General features: G+C 35.3%; 1 protein-coding gene across 1 annotated transcript; it reads left to right on the top strand.

The window, feature by feature from the left end:
- The first annotated feature begins 2,826 nt into the window (after positions 1–2,826).
- LOC116167842 (ATP-binding cassette sub-family G member 1-like) lies at positions 2,827–15,685 on the top strand. Its single transcript, XM_031483397.1, has 8 exons — positions 2,827–3,738; positions 3,787–4,094; positions 4,144–4,289; positions 4,486–4,724; positions 14,396–14,640; positions 14,689–14,857; positions 14,905–15,161; positions 15,207–15,685. The coding sequence occupies exons 1-8, from the start codon at positions 3,543–3,545 to the stop codon at positions 15,558–15,560; spliced, it is 1,914 nt and encodes a 637-aa protein (XP_031339257.1). The 5' UTR covers positions 2,827–3,542; the 3' UTR covers positions 15,561–15,685.
- Positions 15,686–16,638: the final 953 nt, after the last annotated feature.

The raw sequence follows: 16,638 nt of genomic DNA on the forward strand, positions 1-16,638 counted from the left end.
CTGTGCAAAAGGTCTTAAGTTGTTCTATACTGCTCCGGTATTTACCTTGCGAATTAGAAAAACTGCAGGAAAACCTAATTCGGAGTGGCCGGCAGAATGCTTGAAACTGGTCTAAGGTAATTTCCATCTCTGCCACAGATGAAAAATTCACCTCAATCCATGTTCGAACACCCGACTGACGGATTTATAGTCCAAAGCTCTAGCACTGAACCATAAAGCCGGTCATTGATGGGAAGAGAGTCAACAGTGATCAGTGGTAAACTTGGGATCGTATTTCTTGGTACATGATTCTTGCCGCGGTTTCTACAATGCTCATGTTGTCTTCTATTCTATTCATCGTTCTTCCTATCTCGATGTGTACCAAGTTTTAGGAACAATTTGCCTTGTCCTTTAGAAAGGCGTGACAAAAGTTTACCAAAATGATTGTACCTCCTTACATGATGGAGATGGCGCATCCTTGATATTCTGAACTTTATCTGCGATTAGACGTACCCTCTCCTCGTTTATAAAGAGACCCAGAAATTCGATGTCCTGAAAACGCACTTGCTTCGTTTTAATTACAGCCCATCGTCAGAAAATCTGAGTAATATTTCCGTAATACTTTTCAGCAACTTTTGGTCGTTTCCCGCTGCTAACAAAATATCATCGAAGTATGGGAAACATCCCGGTACTACAGCCAATTGGATAACATGAACCTGCAATGCCCTTTTGAGGGTACTGATACGAATATTGAGCCATCGGATTACACTGCGTCGTCTGCGTAGGCTCTCCACGGTCCCGATACACCTTGTCTGAATAGTCTCTCTATTTCCGCATCACTTTTAAGGTCAAAGCGCGAAAGCAACATTACGCGCCCAAAACCGCCCTAACAAACTGCCCTTTGTCACGACTAATGGTAAAGTTTTCGAATGTTTATTAAACGTAACGCGCACTGATCATTCCCCGAGGATCGCAATGTCCTTTTTTGTCAATCTCTTAAAAGCTTTCGTGGAAACGATTAGACGAATTAGAATGCCATGAACGATAAAAGTAATTTCCAACCTCGTTTCCAACACGCCCTCCCCAGGTCATCCAGCGATCTCAAAAATAAGTCACGCTTGTTACCACTAAAGGCATTCGAATCCCAAATCTGAGATAAATTGGTTGTCGCATGTAAAAGTTATGCACGTTTTACTTTCAGAAACAGCATTTCGGGAAATAATTCATAGCGCCCCCCTTAAGACTACAAAATTTGAAGGGCATCTGGCACACTTTCAAGGTATAGGATACCTATTGCAAAAGGCTATACGACCCTAGAAGAATTCCCCTAAAAGTAGTTTAAAATTGCAGAAGTGAGCCCGGGCGGGCGGACAGACAGGCTGACGAATGAACGGATGAGCAAAAGCAAAAAAAGCACATTTTTTTCTTAAAAAATGCACTAAGCATTTTGCTAGATAAAGAGGATACATATTGTTTAAGCAATACAAATAATTAGATCTGTTCTTGAGGATTCTTGTTACTAACAGACAGACGGATAGATATCACAAAATTATGAACTCGCTAGGAGCTCGTTAATCATGCACCAAATTAAGCCTCACACTTCGTCAATTTCTTACAGTTTCTGAATAGCCTATACTACTAGGCACTTAAAATACGTAAAATTAACCGTTTTAAAATTCCCAAGAAAATCATAAAATGAGTTTCATAAATGTTGATAGTACTATTGATAACTCAAAAATATTTAATGTACTACCACCCTTCGTTTCACTGATAGGGTAATCTGTCACATTTAGTTTTTATTTACGAGTTTATACATGTTAAGTTAGTTATAATATAATACGGTATCTATATACTGTGTCCAAGATAAGGATGGAGATCTCCGAAACCATAGAAGATAGAAGAAGGATTAGGATATTGTGCGCTGGTGCACCATCCTGTTGAACTCAACAGAGTTGCCAACTTTTGTTTTTGGGCCATACATCGTTGTATTCGTAATAAAAACTGCTACTCAATACAATATGTACTTTTTTATGGGTCATATAAAAAAATAAAGTTGATGATGATTTCTCCGAAACGAAACATTCATTGAAAATCTCTCAATGGTGTCGACGAAATCGGCAAGTTTCGGTTTTTTTTTCATATCTTCGGAAATAATCGGAATTTTCTAGTTTTAATCATTGCACATCTTTTCTCTAAAGTTCAAGGATCAGTGCTATTGAATATGAGCCGCATTAAGAGTAGCGTTTCCAAATGCGAGTTGAGTGTCAAAAAATTGCGCTACTGAAAATCGTCTGCGGTCCTTCGTATCTTGTTACTTGAGTACAGACGGTTGTTTTCATGAATTTGCGGTTTTCTCTTGCTAATGGCTGTCTTCGTTAATGATACGTTAATGACCGGTGGGCAAATAGCATTCCTCTTAATTTCGTTCCGTATCTGATATTTAACCAACCCTATCTTAACACTAAATACGCTTTTAGCAGCACGATACTGTATCTTCTATGGTTTCGAAGATCAGACACCTTATCTTGGACACAACCTCTGAACTCTCAAATATTTAACCATTTAGCACAACGTCAATATTCGGTCGATTATCAGTTTGATTGAGATACATGTCAGTTTTTCAATTGTATCGTTTAAAAAGTACTTAATAATCGTGCCAGTTCAATTTCAAACTCATGTCATTTTAGAGTCGAACCTTTTAGACAAAGTTATAAAAATCAGTATAGAAACTAAGACAGAAAATGATTAGGTGACTTTGTTCCATCGGAAGGCCTGGATTACGGATTGACTATTTTGAAATGGGGGCAAATTTCTTTAAAATTCCAAATTTCTTTTGAGCGTTTAGATTGCTTCATTTTTTAATTTTCATGACACACAACTAATTAACTATGCTCTGCTAGTGGCGAGTAATAATTTCTTTTAATGACGTGAAGAAAAATCTTTTGACATGTCTTTTTGTAGAGCTTATGCAACACACTTGACTCGCTAATAGATAAACATTTGTAATTAAATCATCTCCATCCATTACAAACAAAATTAGATAAGAACTGTATTACGCAGGGTCTTGTCTGAAAATATGATTCAATTCCATTTCAAGGTAATTAGCCGTCAAAGTTGGTCATCAAGGTAATGACTTATTTGCAGAATCGCATTAATAATAGAGAAAGTGTTTGTGTGCCAAAATTCCATTGCGCGTTTAATTCAAAGTGCAAAAACACCGAATCAACCGGGCGTAGTGGGTTTAAAAGTTGGAAACAAAGACGGTTAATGCTCGTGCGAGTTTTTTAACTTATAATTACATTTAAATTTAATTCGTGTGTGTATGTAGTTTTATTTACATAAACTTATAATCAACTAGGAAGGTTTATTGACTACAACAAAGCAAAACAACATGAGGAAGAAGCGCTCTGTATATAAGTGAACTTTAACCACAATCTAATCTTGTAAGCTCTGAATTGTTAGGCAAGCAATTTTCCAGTTTTATAGTAATCGTTAATAAGTCAATTAGTTCGCTTCACGTATTCATGCCAGTCTCGATGAACACCCCTTAAAGTGCACCCGTCATGGAGGTTCTTTTAAATTTAGCAGCACGTTTCACTCCCTCCAAAGGCGCGGTTACAAATAGTATAAGTGATAAAGCATGCACGGTTAATTTATTTAAACATGTGAGCGGTGGTTGTGCTAAAAAGGATGAATCGCTTCCGGTGGATATACGCTTTGAAAACCTCAAAATCTCAGTTTCGCTTGGTTTTCGCAAAGGTAAAGTTTTAGAAAGCGCGTACACGCGTTCAGTTGCCTTACTTCCAGGAATGAAGCAAATTCTTCATAATGTCAATGGGAAATTTGCTTCGGGCCAGTTCATCGCGATTCTAGGACCATCAGGCGCTGGAAAAACCACCCTCCTCGACATTTTAAGCGGGTACAACGTGAAGGGGTTCAGCGGCACCGTATACAACAACGACACAGTACGAGACGTTCAACTATTTCGGAAATTCTCCTGTTACATCACGCAGGAGAACCATTTGCAAAGTTTTCTTACCGTATGGGAAAGTATGGCGATCGCCGCCGACTTAAAACTCGGACTTTACACATCGCAGGAAAACAAAGACATTATCGTAAGTGTAAACTCAAAACTAATCGAGCCTCGAGATAATTCGCTTTCAGATAAAGGAAATTTTGGCAACGCTCTCTTTGGACACCTCGTCAAATATGCGAGTTTCTTGTCTTTCAAGTGGCCAGCAAAAGCGACTAGCAATCGCCATCGAATTAATCGACGATCCATCCGTCATGTTTTTCGACGAACCCACTACGTAAGTCAAAATTTTATGCTGCTCTTTGGGTTGCCAATTGCTCTTATCGCGACCCGTTAACATTTCTTAAAAGTGATACACTTATCTCCTCTGTTTACAAATTTTACTTATACAGGATGTTTGAATTTATAAAACTCAACGTAGGTAATTTTAGTTTCTCATTTCAGGGAAAGTGCTAATTCGGAATTATTTCCAGGGGTATCGACAGTTCCTCGTCGACACAATGCCTCAGACTGCTACACCGCTTGGCACGAGATGGAAAAACTATCGTCTGTACGATACATCAGGCATCGGCGAGTGCCTTGGAACTCTTTGATGAGATTTACATATTAGGGGAAGGACGTTGCGTTTACCAAGGGACCTCGAGGAATCTCCTACAGTTTTTGGATTCGGTAGATCTTCCGTGTCCGAAGTACAATCACCCAATCGAATACTGTAAGTGCACATTTTGTTCTTCTATTGTTTACATTCCGTGTTTACAATTTATTCTACGCAGTAGCTTATCTATGATAACGGGTAAATAATGGGCGCATTGTTTAGAAAAGGAAATATCTTGAATCGCTTTGTTCAACGGCCCACGTGCGCTCAGTGATTGAGAAAAGTAGTTTAAAATGAAATCCCGAACGATCTGATTGATTTTTCTTGCCCCCCTCCGCAAGCTACTTTGTCGACCAATGCATTTTTGTAATTCACTTCAGTAAACATGTTTAGTGAAGTTTGTTAATTTTATATGATTTTTCATTGTAGCTCTAGTGTTAAAATAATATCAATTATCATTATAGAATACTCTCGGTGCAATTTATTGCAAAACCGCAAACAGCGGGTAAAAAAAGTCAGAATTCAATACTTGATCTTGATGAGATATAAGTAGAATTTATTAATTGATAAAAAGAACGATAAATTTCATGAATTCTAATAACCCTTAAATTACGTAAAACCGTAATTGTGCAACATAAGCTTCCTTTTAAATTGACTAAACGTAGTACCAAAAAAGCTGGTATCACTACATAGCAAATTTACGGAGTTACACATTCTTACCAGCAGTAAAAGTCCGTACATTGTTCTGTGGTATGGCACATGGAATGGAACAAGTGTATATTAGGTACGTAAAATTTTAGATGAAACATTTACACATAACACAAATATGCGTGCATTTATTTAAATAAATGTACACATCTGCAAATTTCCCACGGGCTCTTAAGGATTGGAAATTTGAAATACAAGCTTGGTAATAAAAATCGTTAGAGCCTAGAAATTTGGTGAAAACTCATCACACAGCATTTAGAAATGTTAGGGTACATATTGTTGTGGCACCACTGTAGTACTTCCTTTAGAGACGATTGTAGCTTTATGGCATCTGAAGTCGACCATATAATTGAATGTAACTTAAGGTCATTTGCTAATAGTAGATATTTATGCTTTATTTATTTTATCAGTGTTGTAAGTTGTAAGTAAGCATTACACTTATTTCCCAGATTAAGTATAATCCTCACCTGCATCTCGAGATTAAGTATAAACCGACTTATATGTGGAGATTTTACTTTAAAGTTATATAACTTTTTCATTTGTGGAGGTATTTTAATGATTCTTGTTTCATTAATTTATAACAAAAAACCATCTTGATGACGAGGCACAAAAAATCGGCACGCTGTATACAGCGTGAGACCACCTTTTATGGGCGACCGATATCGCCCAAATAGTTGACATTAGAAAGAAATATGTTAAGCAAAAGTTTTGTCATACAAGAATCTTTATAATCTAAAAATATTTGAGACATACAAAGGTTCTCCATAATTTTTTGAATAGAACACCCAGTGGCAACGTCACGGGGTGGGCCGGGCGAGCTCGGCCCCCTTGGCACACTCTTGAAAAAATAATCAACGCTCCCATGAACAGATTGCGAATTGCGCCTTTATACGGTCCGCGGATCGTTTCATTTTTTTCCCATTTGTCCAAATATTCATTTTTTTATGTTAAGTATGGGGACCTCGTAAATCCCAAGAGATACAGAGTGTCATAAATGGGTAAAGAATTGCAGAATTTTATGCAGATTAATCCCTTTCAGAGTTTCTTGTAGCTCTACAAACAACTAAGTTATGCACAAAAAACTGAAAAATCTCATTTTCAAAAATGCGCTAATTTATTTTGAAAAATACCAAAATTAATTTTAATTCTGCAATTTTTTACCCATTTAAGCGATTTTGTACCTCTTACGGTTTCTGAGATCCCCATACTGAACAAAAATTCACCCTGTAGGTTTATACTGGTATATACAGTAAGATGGGCAAAAGTACACACTTGATTTCCGGCTTACGTTATCGCTTACCTACTATAAGCAATATTATTATTTTTTTAAATTAAATAAATAACAAACGAGCTTCTGGGTAGTAGCAGTCAAAAAGGCCTTCCTTATTTTTTGGCCTACATTGGCAATTAACGAACTTTTATCTACAAATTTGATAAAGAATCCACCTGTAAAATTTTCATCATAATCGGTTCATTCGTTTTCGTGATATCGTGCTAACGGACAGACAGACAGACATATCAAAGTTATGAACTCGTTTTTGAAAAAAAGTAGCGCTTATATTCACTTTGACTGTTCCGTCGGTCAGTAGGCTGCCAAGGTTTTTAAGTATAACTCTCGAAGGAATCTTCGCAGAATACTCGGGATTGAAGCATTAGCTTTGTGTCACAATTGTTTGCATGCAGATTATATTTCAGCACAAAAAGTTTTCTTTATAATGAAACCATTGAATTTATAACTATAAATTCAATGATGAAACTGTAGCATAATTAGTTTGCTAATAAAACCTCGATCCGGCGAACAAAACCGCGCTTAAGTAAAATAAAATATGTAAAATGTAAATTGATGCACAAATCCTCCTACATACTGCAAGTCTAGCGAATTATTGCCCCTAAGTTGAGCCACCCATTGAAATGTTGATGGTGGCGCCAGTGAGAACATCCTATATATTTGTGTAATTTTAGTAATAGAGTAATTGGAAACAAAATTTGGTTTCAACCAGATTCCCTTTTCCCCCCGTTCCCCACACACATAGCATAGACGTTGTTCCGCTACAAATTCGGAATTAAGAAAATTTGATTTCTTTCTCTGTAGTTTTGTAAAGGATATTATTGCTTTATCAAACTCAAGTTAGTACCAAGAAGAATATGAAACAAAGAATACACGAGCCACGCATGGCATTATCTCCACAGACGATAATAAATCGCAAAAATCTTTATTTTTTAAAAACCATTTAACAAATTTCGAGGAAAATACTCCTGTTGTTGATCAATTGAAATATTTATAGGAATATATAAGTGGTTCCATTTGAAAAAGTTGAGTTTTTACGTACTCACAGTTGACCCCAATGACTTTGTGACCGTTGAGAAAGACCGTAACTTGGCCACCTATCTTTTGCAAAAACAACCGAAAGATAAATTCTACAAATATCAGGAAAAGTGGTTATAGCATTATAAAAAGTTATTATTAAGGGCTATCAGTACACAGAAAAATGTAATTTATATAAAAATTACTTACCCAATTAACATGAAAGAATGTGCTTGAGTTCATTTCTGGAACAAAGTGAATATTAGAAGATGCGGCCGCAATTTGAGCACTTTAAATAAAATGATAACTACTCATTGCAAGTATAGAACACTTATATGAGAAAATTACGTGTTAATGATCGATGATTAACAACTTACCTATTAAAACAGCAGAAAAATCACGCAATTTCAAAAACACGCGACACTACTTCGCACTAAAACATAACCGAACTGATTTGCCCGTAGGTAAAACGCGAGGATACACTTGTATGTACCTAAACGTACATCTGTGTCGTTCTTATCTCTAGCACGGACCTGAAATTAGAGAAATACATTTAAGAAATTCAATATGAATGACTGCATGATATGAGATAGTGGCTTGATAAATTGTTTTGTCTTGAAAAGAGCGACTTTTTAAACAAAAAATGCATTCGTCTATTCCCAACTTTCAATTCCTTATCCATGCACCCACTAACTACAACCAGAGAAGAAAATTACATTTTTCTTGTTTTCTTACCTAAAAATTAAAGGACCTTATTCAAAATGTAGTTTATATCAACAAAAAACAAATTAAGTCCTTGTTGGTATAAATTACAATTCGGATACCTACCGCCATTCACGAAAGATCATTAGACAAGGATAATTGCTGTGCTATTCAACTTTAAGAAGCAAATCTTTCTATCATGACGGACCTCCGCAATTTTGAAAATAGTTTTATCTATGTCATGGAAAAGAAAGAGGCAGTGACTGATTTAAACGTAGTCCCCAAAGTAAACATTTTGATCCACAGGGATATTGAAACGAATGGAATTTATTCCTGCTGCTGTCTGTTCAAATTCCATAAAAAAGGTTAACTATAAATTAAGGTTGTTTGGGTAATGTGCTATATTTACCAAATCATTGAATATGAAAGCAATCGAACATTTATTGTGTACTATTGTTTTTTATCTGGTATTCGTTGAATATTTTTAATGAATTCTTCCGTATTGCTATTAATTATTGGATTTTACTGCTTCACCATTGGACCGATGTTATATAAAATAAATAAACATATGTATTTTCATCGACAAATTAAAAATTTAAAAACGTATCATTATTGAAACTTAATTTTACTTTCTAATTGATTGGTTGCACAATAATATTGTCAACCTTGTCGTAGTATAATAATCGTAGAATAACATAAAATTGTGCATGGATATTTAAATGCCACCAGTTGATCTACACTAGAAGTTAAAAAGTACGTCTGAATCTAAATAAACAAATTTCAATTTATCCACCCTACAGTACAAACATATGCTTAAACACGCGATTAATGAATGTGAAATGGGTTGCGTAACATGATTGTTTATTACCTTTGACCTTGTTCGCCGTTTTTTTGATTTGAACTTTTAGATACTACAAAACTGGGCACCATTGTTTAAAAAAACGCGGTTTTTGTATTGAACTACTTTCCAACACCCCAGAAATTTTAACGTTAATATCTCAATCATTCTTTTAAAGCGTTTGTTAAAGATCGTTGGGGGAGGATGAGAGGGTAAAGGTTTATTACCCGATTTTAATGATCTTTTCTTTGGTGTGTGTTCTCTTTATGTACTTACTTATACTATTGGAGATTAGAAACATTTCAATGTGCAAAATCTGTAATAGCCCTACTATTACCGTCTCACGTTTCTGATTGATAAAAAAATAAATCTACATCAATAAACCGATTATATTGAAAAAAATAAAATAAATCCAAATTCCACTGCACTCACAATTGATTTCCTTTTTTATATTAAATCTTAATTACTCAATTACTTACATCTATCCTGAATCTGAATACCTAATATTTAAATTTACTTAATATAACACTTAATTTAATTACCTACAGCAATGAATATTCTTCTAACTTCTAACTTATATTTATCCTATCTATATAAAACCATTCGGCAAAAACAATTATAAAATGACAAAATAAAAATTTAATATAAATAAATTTTTATATAAATAACTTTTCACAAAAATAACTTACAATTTAGACAGTAGTATTCTTCCCCTTTTTAGATGGTGGGTATTGTAGTGGAGGATGATTTAGATTATTCTCAATCTTCGCCTATTAAATCCAATCGCGTAATCCCAATTGAACAACAATTTCTTAGCGCGCTTTTCGTACTTTAGGTATAATTTCTGAACGGAAGTCTTTCAATCGCACGTTAAACTAAACTGCAGTTATTCAATGATTAATACTTTCCGAACAATTCACTATTCCAGAACGACCAACTGGTTCTTGGTTAAAAAATACGATTTTAAATTAATACGCGCAACAAATTTTATTTGGTTTGGACCTTTTTACTTAAATGGCCCTTAGCCGCATTTTCCGCGACGACACTCGCCCGTGCGAATATCTACGAAAAAACTTTATAAGTGGTGGCCGCGTTTTCCGCGACGGTATCCACGCTCCGCGTGAATATCTACGCAGAAAGCCCCCCAAATTTCTGATCATTTTGGTTTTTATATCGCGAGTAAACCAACGCCCGTAATTAACGCTCCCATCGAGTTTCCGGAAATAAACAAACTCATAATTTTTTAGCCTCGCTGTTTTATTACATATTTTTCTTAGAATCAATTGCGTCTTTTAACCGGTGACCTTTTTTAAATCACGTACTAATCGTTAACTCGCCCAAAATAGGAAGTCCAAAACCAATAACTCATCTTATATTATACGATATTTGAAACTTAATTACATCAGAAAAAAATGTTTGTTACTTTTAATGAAAACTACAACTTCCCAGAAATCTGAATCATCGATACGCACTTCTACCCGAATATAATTTTGAAATCCACAAAACTTGAAAAATTTACCAAGCTTCCGTTACAAATCAAATGTTTATAGTATTTTATTAATAGCCTTAATCTTGATTGATAAATTATTATTTTTCATGGTAGTTGTTAAGTTATCAAAAATAATCTAGCAAATTTCTATAAGTAATGATATACTCGTACATATTTTTACTTAAACAATTTATAACTCTATTTTAATCTGGAGCGTTGTAACTTCTTCAAAGGGTGGCTGCTTTTCACATGAGTACGGGGATTTGGGTCACGAGCCGTAGGCGAGTTAGTTACCCGAGTTTGAAAAGTGCTTTTCGAACCATGTTGTACACTATAACTTCCACAATTGTCAGTGAATAATAAAATCAAAAAGTATCTTGGAGATTGGAGATCCTTTTCCAATCCAGAAACGAATACCAAGGAGTGGACACGATTAAGTTCAATATCTACTAACTAAGTACTATGTACTCAAATTAACTCTGAAATAAGTTTATTTTTTCAATATAAAAAACTCGTATCTCAGTTTTGAATTCGGCTTCATTTCTGGAAGAGTTATCCCACGAATATCCAGGCTAGTTTAAAGCATAATCGACGTAAGGGAATGCCGGCGAGTTGTATCTTTATTTGTAATTAGAAAATTAATATAATTGCATGATTAAGCTAATTCAAGATAACCTCGTGTTCTTAAGAACTTATAAGAACAAATAGGATAGGACTAAGGGGTTATATTTTCAAGTGTCAAAAACGGCAGGATAAACTCAATTCACTTTCAAATTAATACAATTTCACTTAAAAACCTTCAAGAATAACAACTCAATGTTTACAAACAGCTACCACATATACATGCCATTTGTAAATTATACCAGTGCCTCTAGTTTTAATCTGAATCGCGTCCACAAATAAGAATAAGTTTGCTTTTTTGTTGGCATATCTAGGCGATTAATTAATTGACGTTTTTTTAATTTAAAGGCTGACAGCCTCATCGGACAAGTTCGGACAAAATCGTTTTACCCCGAAACTTACATATCTAGGAGATGTCCTTGGCCCTATTTGAGTTGCAATTAGCAGTCTATGTACAGTATGGTCTAAGAATCCGTTGTATTGAAATCTCGCTCCTATAAATGACAATTTTACAATATTTATAAAATCTATACATTGCTCAGGCTAAAGTTTAATGATTTATGAATTCATTGTTTCTGGAATATTCGCCCCCTCCCTCCGCGCACGGAAACACTTGCGGAATATTTGCCTTCAAGAAAGTACTGGTACTGGTGGTTCACTTGCCATAAACTAGAAACAAGTGGCCAGGTTTTCGTGTTTCTCTGGAAGCAATCTTTGGGAGAGTTCTCTTCGGAGCAAAAATTTCAAGGTGAAATCCTTCATAAGGAATTTTGCAGGAAGTAAATAATTTGCATGCAACCAATATGAAGACAAAATCTTCACTGTGCACGAAAGGTATACAACTCGCGGTTAAGGCCAAATTAAGGGATGGCATTATGTGCAAGAAGGTACAAATCGTGAATTCTAGCGACAAAAGAGTGAATTATTGTAATAGAAACTCAGATGGTCTCTAACGACAAAAATACAGAACTAATTCTAATAACAACTTTGCTATAGAAACGGATTGAAAATATTTTTTTCGCATACACTGGCTAATGCGGCATAAAAAACTGTACACCACTGTTTTTAGTGGAGTTTCTTAGTTTTTGAGAAATTTTAAATTGAAAAGTTAAACGACTTTTTTTTTCTACATGTGCCTTTTTCTCGAAAGGTAAGCACCATAACGAGAAATATTAAATACAAAAAAGATATGCTGTTAAAAAAAGTATCATACACTTTTTGCGTCGGATTCAAAATACAGGCCGGCCGGAAAGTTGGACGTTTTCTCAAAATTTGTCGTATGTGTCAGGATACCTTACAAAAAAATCAGCCATGTAACGATAACTAACATTGTTCATAGACTAAAAGCCCTTAAAATTGATACAAATATTTGCAGAACTGTTTCTTAGGCAACAAAAATTGTAAAAATGGTTTTAAGAATATCATTGTCTCCACTATGAGATAAAAGTGTAGTTTTTTTTCCAGAACTGCTAGTCGAGATCTTAATAAGAACAACGAATTAGCTTATAATAATTCATCGCAAAGAATTTGGATGAAGGGGTGGAGTGCGTCAGTTTCTTACTATACTTGGTCACTCCAAAAGAAATATAAACAATCTATAAAATTTCATGCTAGAGTAATTGAGGTATGCAAGGAAAGTCATCTCGAAAAGTAACAATTTCTTTAAATTAAGTTCATCCTATGATAACAACACAAAATGACAAACCTGTTCACCGTATGTTTTTATAGTCAAATTAAAAAAGCGATGCTTTTGTACTGAGTGACTTCCAGAGCGCTAATTTTTTATACATGCCGGATACATAGAGACAGAAAAAAATTCATTAAAAGTTGCTTACAATGATCTAAATTTCAACATTTGATGAAATTTTAACAGGTCCGAAAAACGGTGATCTCAATAGCCACCTAGCTCGAGCTATAATAGCTATAAATTATAATATATCCACTTGTAGAAAACCTGTAAACCCAAAAATGTGAGTAGGTTTAAAACTTAAATACGACCCTCGAACCTTATCCCATTAGGCTATAGCCTGGCTACACTCTACATAGTACATAGTAACTGGAATTCAATGGGTTTCTTTATCTACGTGACAATAATAGTAATATATATTTAGTGATACATCAACAATATGGCACGTGACACTAATATACCATTCAGAAAGTAGGTATCTGTCTAATATTAAAATGGTGGAAGGCTCTCATAATAATAATGACCATTACTAAAATAGGCCGCTTGGAAAAATTTGCACCACAAGGAAATCGGGGTGACGGGGATATCAACTTGGTGCATATGTTATCGTATTTAATATTGGATTTTTACAAAATTATCTTTCAATATAGTACTTCCTGTTTTGCACACTGTGTTAGTGCATGCAATGCGTTTCGTAGTCGAAAACAGTATTTTTGTTGCTAAACGCCTCTGCACTTATATTTACACAAACGTATAAGTTGCATTATTTTTGCAGTTATAAACTTAATAAAAACACAAAGCTCATATTTTCTGAATTTGGGTCACTAGTTCGAATAAAAATAATTTTATCAATATTCAATTTAGATCTACTTTTGAAACAGCATTACTTTAACCAAGGAAATTCCATAATATCGATTCCATTGTTTTGGGGAAAAATTCATTGTTCGCTGAATTACATATTATCAGTTTCTCGTTTTTACCAATGCAAAATCTTTGTCCGTCGAATCCCTCTCTTATTTCTCCTTATTATTGAATTTAGACTTAACAAATATGTTAAATTACTCGCTACTGATTGCGGGTTTTTCGTAAGCTTCTGATAAGAAAGGTTAACTAAAATCAAAAGATCAAGAGCGATTTGAGTAAAAATACAGTGTCAATTCATTTTTTTTTGCTTTAATGGCCACTAATTCGCGGTTGATTAGTTTAGCTTAGATGAACAAGAAAATTAAAGAATTCCCCTCATCATTTAAACAATTTTAAAACTATGAAATTCATATCACACTGCAACAGTGTGATACCACGAACTTGTCTCTGATAAGTTGTTCCATTTTGTCCCTGCATAATATGCATTCATATAAATGTGCAAAGGAAACATTGTATAATGATAGGAACGGAGGGGTTGCTCCCTGAATTACTTTTGAAATACGTTTTGTTTCAGTAATGGAGTTAGTATCAAGCGAAAACAAGCAGGAAAATATCACAATTCTGACTAACAAGATTGAAAATGGAAAATGCGACAAATGGAAGCACGTGCCAAAAGTACCAATGCAATCGTTGGACGCCATAATAGTACAAAAAGACATAGAAGATGTGTTCAGGAACCGAAAGTGCGAGAGAGCCTCGTCGTTCCATCAGTTTCGGGTGTTATCACGAAGGTGTATGCTTAGGTACAAAAGGGACACGGTAAGTTCGGCCATTGTGCGCCTGGGGGACTCTAATCCGCTTTTCCAGAGGTTTGTGTACATGCGCTTTTTGGCGAATCTCAGCATTGCGGCCTTGTATTGCATACTGTACTGGCAAATTGGCTGGCATGGAGCGAAAGTGCGTAATAATTACAATTTGCTCTTTTGTATTCTTATACACAATATGGTAACAACATTAATCCTTGGCATTCTCGCTGGTGAGTATTACAACAAGGCCACGCTGGAAATAATGGCATTTTTATAGCCACAGCCGAAATACCCACGATTACCAATGAGTACTTCAACAAAAGGTACTCGTTAAAAATGTACTTTAGTGCAACAACCGTCTGCGAAATACCTATTTTGCTGCTATGCTGCCTGGTGTTCACCGCAGTTGTCTACCCAGCAACCGGGCAGCCGTTGGAAATCGAAAGGATTGCAATGTTCACAACAATAAGCTTACAATTAGTATTAGTATCTCAAAGCCTGGGAACCGCCATAGGTACCGCCCTCAATGTTATGGTAAGCCTAACGAAAAGCACAACTTTCGCTAACTTTCACTTTCAGTATGGCACCTTTTTGGGCTTCGCACTGTCAGCAATGTCAGTTGTACTTTCAAACGTGGGAGAAAATCTGCAAAACATTCCTATTATAATTTACTGGATCAGCAAATCCACATTTACGAGGTATGGATTGGAAGGGATGCTGAATTCCATTTACGGCTTCAATCGGGAGATAATGTACTGCCCTGATGACTCATACTGCCATTATAAATATCCTGAGAAGTTCATGCGCGACATGGAGGTACCGCTGAATATGTTCTGGCAATCCTTCATAGTGCTATGCTGTAATTATTTAATATTTAAGATAGCGTCCTTTTTCCTTTTAAAATGGAGAGTCTCAAATAGAAAATGCTTTTAGTCAATTGTTGATTGTTATTAATACTCGTAAATACTCAGGAAACATTTTTCAGTTGTATATATTTTATGACACGTGTGCGTCTGTGTGTGTAAATGTAAATAGGAACCAATTAAAAGTTCGCAGTATTGTGTAACTTGCTCGAAACCTAAGCCAGTTAAATACAGGCCGCCTTTCAGATAAAGAGCCCCGTTTCAGGTAAGGTGAGTGGTGACTAGTCCGAGAAAGATTTTGAAGGGTGAAAAAGGGTGATTTTTTTTCGTAAATTTACTTCAATGGTAACTTTTACTGAAGTCCTTTTCTAACCTTTGTAGCTTTTTTCTTACGACTGATTATTTACTCTAATTATTGAAAGGTATAAGCATAGACCAAATATATTACTACTACTACAATCGTCGTCCTTTTACAATGGTAGAGTTTGAGATAGCAGCAAGTCATCCTGGTTCTGAAATGTTAAACCATCCCAGGAATTCACAGAGATTTTACTTCTGTGAGGCATTCAACTCAATTTGAGAACAAGGCATATATCCGACCTTTTCTTTCCAGAATATTGGTGGACTCTCTTTAGCTCTGAGATCTCAACTAGCTCTGCAAATGGCCACGAATGAGGTGGATATATGGCCCCCAGAACAGTTTTAATATGGACCTCAACAATTAAGACACAAGAGCTGCAGTCCGCACTAGTGAGCAAGCAACAGACATAGCGAATAATAGGACTGTAGGCGGTCTTACTCCACGGAAACAGTTAAATCATTCATACTGAGAAACATCAAATTAGAAGACCCCCCCTTCTCGTGTCGCCCGAAACTGCATGCCGTACTCACGCCACGGAATAGATAAATTGAAGCATACAGAGCAAGAGCACACTGATCATAAACATGAAACAGTATACAGGCATATAATCACCTGTACATTATAACAAACAAATATATTTCAGATAACGGTACTCAAAACAAAAGCATGAATTACTTCAAATATCAGCATTTTATGCAAAATGTAAATAATAACGAATTGTGAAATGAAATTCAAAGATTAATGGTTAGTACAACAAAGAATAAAATGATTGCTACTTGTATACACT

The sequence above is a fragment of the Photinus pyralis genome, unplaced genomic scaffold, assembly GCF_008802855.1.
Source record: "Photinus pyralis isolate 1611_PpyrPB1 unplaced genomic scaffold, Ppyr1.3 Ppyr1.4_LG4, whole genome shotgun sequence".
NCBI classification, from domain to species: Eukaryota; Metazoa; Arthropoda; class Insecta; order Coleoptera; family Lampyridae; genus Photinus; species Photinus pyralis.